Source organism: Penaeus vannamei, chromosome 34, assembly GCF_042767895.1.
Source record: "Penaeus vannamei isolate JL-2024 chromosome 34, ASM4276789v1, whole genome shotgun sequence".
Lineage (NCBI taxonomy): Eukaryota > Metazoa > Arthropoda > Malacostraca > Decapoda > Penaeidae > Penaeus > Penaeus vannamei.
This window is the reverse complement of record NC_091582.1, coordinates 30,181,119-30,188,618: the sequence shown is the minus strand read 5'-3', so window position 1 is coordinate 30,188,618 and position 7,500 is coordinate 30,181,119. Positions and strand designations below refer to the sequence as shown.

General features: G+C 39.2%; 1 protein-coding gene across 1 annotated transcript in view; it reads right to left on the bottom strand.

Moving 5' to 3' along the window:
- Nucleotides 1–1,431: 1,431 nt before the first annotated feature.
- Rtc1 (RNA terminal phosphate cyclase 1) overlaps nt 1,432–7,500 on the bottom strand; it is a 7,411-nt gene continuing 1,342 nt past the window's right edge. The window contains exons 3-7 of the mRNA XM_027372979.2: nt 6,777–6,861; nt 5,942–6,112; nt 5,590–5,752; nt 5,149–5,404; nt 1,432–1,725 (exon numbers count right to left, since the gene is read on the bottom strand). Of these exons, the coding sequence (XP_027228780.2) occupies nt 1,548–1,725; nt 5,149–5,404; nt 5,590–5,752; nt 5,942–6,112; nt 6,777–6,861 (853 nt within the window). The 3' untranslated portion in view covers nt 1,432–1,547. The remainder of the gene's footprint in view (nt 1,726–5,148; nt 5,405–5,589; nt 5,753–5,941; nt 6,113–6,776; nt 6,862–7,500) is intronic.

Here is a 7,500-nt window from a genome sequence, read left to right as displayed (position 1 = left end):
AACTCTGTTCAAAGATTAAAGAACACAAATAAATAATGAGTTTTATCAATAATGAAATAATTGCTGGTCTAGCAGATAATGTAGTCAGCATTAGTTCTTTTGATTGACTGATAAGAAGCTGCATCACCCCACCCATCCTTTGCATCCATGAGGGTGCATAATTAATGACTTTTTGCTGGCAAGTGGATTTAGGGCCACCAGGGATCAGCAAAGTTAGGGTTCATGACCTTCATATTATCCAGCATTGCCATGCATTTATAAAACATGAATGCAGCTTGACAGGGATGTTTTAAATACCTGTATCACCTTGAAGATTACTCCCTTCTCATGATGGGGGGGGGTCAGGCTCTGAGGCTATGACAACACCTACATCCATGCTAGCAATCACAGAAAGAACTTTTCTTAATACTTGGTCCAAAGTTCTCTAACCCTTCAGGACCTGTGATGACCTCTGCATCTGCTGAGGGGAAAGCAGTCATCTGAGGGCACTGTGGGCAGGACAAGGGTCATTTACTTAGAAATGCCCTTTGACTTCTTTAGCAGTGTCCTACATGCTGTGGATCAATGCATTCCTGGTCTCCTCCCTGTCAAACTGTATAATAGGCATCCATGTGACCAAACATCCTCTACAAGATTACTTTGTGATTTACTCTCCGTCAATCATCAATAAATTCCTGAGCTACATCAATCACCTCAATTTTGAAGCCATCTTACAATGCTGTAAAGTCTGTGAAAGTCTGAAACAAACACAGTTCACCCCAAGCACACTCCTCCTCTCTCAGTCTGTCCTGGTGAAACACTATGCTGGTCCTGAAGGGACAGGAAATTTTAAAGTGAATCAGAAAGTGGCTGTAACCAATCTGTGATCAATACCACATACATCAGTCCTCCAGATTATCCTGCAGAATGGGAGAATCCTCCATTGTGTGTTAACAAGGACACGGTACATTTCTATCATTACTATATCAGGGCAACCGGTCCAGGCTGGGGCACCAATACCTGGAGCCAACAATGCTTATTTTTTGGGATCTCATACAGTCCGAGAAAAGGCGACTGTTTTTCTTATTGGTTTGTTTCAGTCATAGAGACTCAAAACATGTGATCAAAAGTAAATGTACACTGTTCTTGCACACTATAATATCAAATCAAGCAGATGTCATATTGTTGAATTTCTCATTCTCTCCATGTTAATGTCAGTACTGTGTTCTCAGTTTAATGTTAAAAAGCAGATTGTTCCATTATGAATCATACATTCATATGTCTTCATTATTCAAGGTGATTGAATACTGGCTAATTTTCCAGGAATCTATCTTTTGGCAAAAGAAATGTACCATCACAACAATACTTTGGAAAAACAAGCATGCTACTCTTTCCTTTCAATATAAATAATTTTGCTCATAATTCAGATATAAGGTAAAAGAATCTATATAATAAATGTAATATATTTATTACAATTACATTTTTCAACAATAATAAATCATTGAACAAAGTATGATTCTATATATGATGTAATAATATGACAATAAAGCATAATAAACACACACCTTTCAAATTTGTCCTTTGCTAATGTTACTATAACCAATTCCTACGCAAGTTAATATAAGCTTTTCTGCACCTGTCCGTGTCTCTTTTTCTTCATCTGAAATACTTATTGACTTATCTCTATATTCTTCGATCTTGAAGGTGACTTGAAAGAAATCCCGCATATGTCTCAAGAAGTGCATTCTGTTGGTAAAAAATAAATAAATACCTGAGTATTTTCCTTCAATCTATTTAAAGAAAGAAACAAAGAAAAAATAGACATATACATAAAAAGAGAAATCAACACAATGTGTAGACAAAGTACACTATGTACCCCAAAAAATGTATCAAGTTAAGCAATACTTACATTCCCTAACACTCTTATGCCAGGGTATATGGCTCAAAGCATCACTCACATGCAGCATTTTAAACAAACCCCAATTTTAAGAAAAAATATGTAACCTTATAAATATGCTAATAATGGAAAAAAATGTTTGCTGGTATTCAGGCTTTGGGGGAAAATTAATGACTACAGGAAGTTAAAGGCTGCAAATTTGTATTATATTTTAAGTTATTGTTGTCACCAGACCCAATAACTTGGTCCTCTGGCACTGAAAATGGTTGGCAGGAGAGTTGGCTGTCCTTGGGTACTGAAAACGGTTGGCAGGAGAGTTGGCTAATTGAGTTGAAAGGTGAACTTGTCTTAAAATGCACAAAGATCAAAAAAAAAAAAAAAAAAAAAAAAAAAAAAATGCAGTTTGGCACCTTTTTTGTAAACAGTCCCCTTAAACTATGCAGTATCAGACATAGATCAGCCTTTGATAATTTTTTTTTTTTCACCATAAGATGCTCAGGCACATGAGCAAAACAGAGCTCAAGATAGGGAGAACCAGAGTGTGATGTGAAGTTCAGGCTGCTGCAGCTTACTTTTGCTACTCAGTCTCTCATTATCTTTAAGCTGAATATATTAAAAAAAAAAAAAAAAAAAAAAAAAAAAGAATAAGAAGAAAAAGAAAAGAAAAAAAATGCATGCCACAGAATGGGGTTAAAAGGGGTAATTGCACAATGCATGGAATAAGCATGCCCTGTTTACTACAAATTGCCTAAAGGCATGTTTTAACACTATGCTGATAGGAACGGCCATAGCCAGGTACAGCTTTAGTAGTCATAACTACTGTGCTGGCACTCAACATGGCAGGCTTCCCGGGTCAGCTGTGTGTAGCAAAAATTGGGTGGACTGCTCCTATAGTAACTAATAAAAGAGCTGGAAAGCAAATTTTCAGTCCAACATCATTGGGTTAAGGGGACCGTCCCTGAGAGAGAGGGGGGGGAGGGGGTTAAATTAAGACAGCGTATAGTATAGGTACATGGATGAGGAAACTACCAAACAAGTATTAACCACCTGCTATGGCTCGTTGTCTTGCAGCCGGCGTGCGAGTCCCTCAGCACCCGGAGAGGTACGTCGCTAATGAGCGCCCAGGTACACCTATGTGGACTTTTGCTTGCAGCAATCGTGCATAAGGCATTTAATTATGACATTGCGCATAGATATGAGTTCGTGAATGTTCAAGGAACACTTTCATACCAATATCAGGAAAAAATTATATCACCGTGATTTATGACAAAATATTTTGTGAAATATATCTAAAAAAAAATGTATGTTTTGTGTCCTTTTACACACGAAATATGCTTTGATCGAGACTCCCTGGTAATATGTTTTAGTTTACGTGGTAATATATACATATATCACATACGAAGCACTAATGTTTAAAAATAGCCTTATAAGGAAGGATTGAAATATTTCCGTTACATTTCGCTCAACGGTCGGTACATCACAGCAGGGGGCAATTTGAATTGATTTGAAATTGGTAGTTACCGTTGTAAAGACCAATTCAATACGAATGTTACCTAAATGTCGGATTTTTAAACTTCGGATGTATAAGCGAGATACAGATTATTTCATGTTGAAGATGATAGTACTCGGTAATACCTGCTCTGAAATAAAAACTATATGGAATTTTGAGCTCGGTTGTATGCGGAGTCTTCGTTTGGCGTTCAAAAAGCTATCGCATCCGTTTCGTGCGTTCCCGATAAAAATGAATATGTTTAGACGTTACCGTAAGTCTTAGGTACCATAAATTGGCAAATATCCCACAACACCTAGGCGTCTGCATGATTTTATGCACTTCTTAGTAAAGATAATGGGTGCAAATGGCTAATCATAAACTATACACTTGTTCTCCTTTGCAATCTGTTAATATTGACAATTATCAAAGAAAATGATATGAGAGGGATAACTAATATATTTTATTATTTAGATATGAAAGTCAATGTAGGCCTACTAAATTATGATGATTAATCTTTTTAACTTTATGTGCGTGCGTTCACGTACATATGATCCTCCTCGAAAATTATAAATACCCAGTGACCATCTCCCCCCCCCCCCCCCGTGAGGCATGGGAAATATTCAACGACTTTCGTAAGTTCTCGAATTCAATGTACTAAATTCATATGCTTTTAAAATTCTCAAAATTGAACCACCATAGTTGTCTCTATGGTAAAATGCATTTATTAACCCACCCACGCCGGGGTACATTTTGTAGCCCAAATTAAAAAAATCCGGGAAGCTACAAAACCGGCGGGCGGAGCTTCCCCGGAGTCTGTCCGCCCGCCCGGCCGCCCGCCGCTTTTGCCGCGGAGCACGGCTCCGAGACAGCATCGCACTGGCGGGCAGCCCGAAACTGTTTATTTTTTCCTTGTGTCTCATATATGTGACACCCGGGATGGATGGGTTAAGCTTTTCACACGAAAATATCAACTTTTATGAACAACGTAAAAAAAAAAAAAAAAAAAGTTACATACCTTTACAGAATAGCGTCCCTATTGAACATGAAAATTCCTATTGACTTGGTAATCATTGCATTGCAAAGTACACTAAATAAGAATTTTTTTGATATATAATATCATTAGATTCAGAGAAAAATAACAGAGATAACGAACTTTGGCAAGGGGCCAAATACAAAACGCCATAGCTCCGTCATTTTTTTATGAATCTTCGGTACATCCCAACTCACGTAATCTTCATGCGATCCAAATGCAGGTTGTTGCTTTCACTAGAGCCTCGGCGTCCCAAGGCCATGTAAAAGGCCGATTTTTAAATTTTTGCCTTAATCAAAAAATAATAATATTTTAATGCTGAAAAAGAAATAAAAAATAGTTTTTATGTCAAGCTGTCCCCCGCCAAAAAAAAAAGGAAATTCAAAATTCGGCCTTTTACATGGCTAAAGGCTAGAGTTGATCTAACACTAGTATTTTGGGGGGAATATTCTGTAAAGAGCTCTGATAGTTGGGATGTACCGAAGACATACCAAAAAAAAACAGCGATTTTTTTAGACTTTTTGGGGGGTGCCCCCCCCAATGGGGAAGCAAAGTTAAAATTTATATATATAACGGAGCGCAATTCTTTACTCTATAGCATGCAAAAAGAATCAATCAGTTATCTCTAACCGATATTTTTTTATGATGTATAGAGTAGGGAAAGGTGGCCATTCTCAGGGACGGTCCCCTTAAGATAAAGCTCATCTACAATAGGCTATCAGTATCTAGTTTTCTAATTCCTTGACTTACGTGTATGGAGTAAGAGGTCCACAGACAAACTTAGAGATGTCCTTTGGTGCCAGTGCCATGAAAAGGAGGACTAGGGGCTGACCAAGTGTATCTGTACATCCCCCTCGGAATATTTCTTCCATGAGTCTCCACGCAGCTTCTCTTCCCACATCCTCAGGCAGTCTTGCTTCCAGCTCCTCCCCCTGGTGATTTGACATGGCCTCAGCACAGTACATGGTGCCCATATTAGTTCTTGCTGTGCAGCAGAGGCCATACCCTGTTACATGAGGGGGAAGTGAAAGATTTCTCACTTTTATTTTTGAATAATAAGATTCTCTTTTTTCAATACAAACTAGTAAAAGAATATAAAAATCAATACAATATAAAATAAATAAAAGAAGGAATATATGTCTTAATAATAATTAAAAAAATTCTCATATCTCCTTTTTTCCACAAACAAACCTGGTGAAACTCCCTTGGCATTGTCAACGTTGAAATAGACGTCAGTGAGAAATTTGGTAAATTCATTCTTAGCAGCTTCTAACATGCGGTTGCCTACAGTTGGGGCTACTCGGCTGGTATAGACAGTGCCTCTGATGCGCTTTACTTTCCCACATTCTTCCCACTGTTGGAATTATGATTTTAGAAAATTATCAAAAGAAAAAGGGGAACAGTTAAATAATAAATGAAGACAGATTTTACTACTCCACCATTAAATCTATAGGTATAAACAATAGCTTAATATAAACACTGACAATCAATCTTCTACTAAAATAGACAATCAACAAAGAAAGCATGAAGAAACAAGTCTTACCTGGAATGCTTTAAGTGTCCTCCTAACTGGGCAGGTAAATGTAACAACACCATCACCTTTGGGAGGAAGTCCTCGTTTTACCATCTTCAAACTCAAGCCTTCGTCTGTTACTAAGAACTTCTCCAGGACAGGCAGCAGCGATAATTTGATCATGTCTATGGATGGGTCTATCTAAAATGGTCAGAATCCTTGATTTTATCAACTTTATCTTCATTATAATCTTTAAATATCATTATTCTTACTATTATAATTATCATTAACATTATCATCTTGGTAACTATCATCAAAATCAATATTATTATGACTATTACCATAGTTTCATAACTAACCATGCAACAGATTTATGAGCAGCAAGGCATATATTCAAATCTGTACTCATAATTGCTGTTGGAAAACATGATGATGATGACAAAGAGGAGGAGGAAGACAAGGAGGACGAAAAGAACAAGAAGAGGAGGAATAGGAGGAGGAGGAGGAGGAGGAGGAGGAGGAGGAGGAGGAGGAGGAGGAGGAGGAAGAAGAGAAAGAGGAGGAGGAAGAGGAAGAGGAGGAAAAGGAGGAAGAGGAGGAAGAGGAAGAGAAAGAGGAGAGGGAGGAGGAAGAGCAGGAGGAGGAGGAGGAAGAGAAAGAGGAGGAGGAAGAGAAAGAGGAAGAGGAGGAAGAGGTAGAGGAGGAGGAGGAAGAGGTGGAGGAGGAAGAGGAAGTGGGAGAGGAAGGGGTGGAGAAGGAGAAAGATGAAGATGAAGATGAAGATGAAAACAAAGACAAAGACAAAGACGATGATGATAGACCTGCTTTATTACGAAGGCCAATGAGATTAAAAAAAAAAATTTACCTTATTATTGGTTACTCCTTTGAGTGTGATGTTAATTGGAGTCTTACAAAACGGTGCCAACATCAGCAATGGTTCTAGGAAATACCTGTTGAAGTTCAATCAATAAATCAATAAAAACTAATGATAAAAAGACATAATATTTTTAAAGATCCATTCTATTTCACAGGTGATAAAAGATATGATTTAGCACCTAAAGGAAATAAATATCATATAGCAAATATCTATGATTTATGATAATCTTTTGTACAGCTCTTGAAAGGAAAGCGGGAGAGAAGCAGAGACAAATAGAGACGGACAGACTGCAGACAGTAACAAGAAGAGGGAGAGAGAAATAATATTGAGAAAAAAAGAGAAGCAGATACTGATTAAAGGGAAGGGGAAGGGGAAGGGGAAGGGGAAGGGGGAAGGGGGAAGGGGGAGAGGGGAGGGGAAGGGGGAGAGGGAAGGGGAAGGAGGGGAGGGAAGGGGAAGGCGGGGGAGAGAGTGGAAGGGGAAGGTGGAAGAGGGGGAGGGGAGGGGGAGGGGAGGTGGAGGGGAGGAGAGGAGGAGGAGGAGAAGGAGGGGAAGGAGGGACAGGGGAAGGGGGGAGGGGAAGGAGGGGGAGGGGAAGGTGGGGGAGGGGACAGAATGAGAGGGGAGGGGGAGGGGGAGGGGAGGAGGAGTGGAGGAGGGGGAGGAGGAGGGGGAGGAGGAGGAGGAGGAGGAGGGGGGAGGGGGAGGGGGA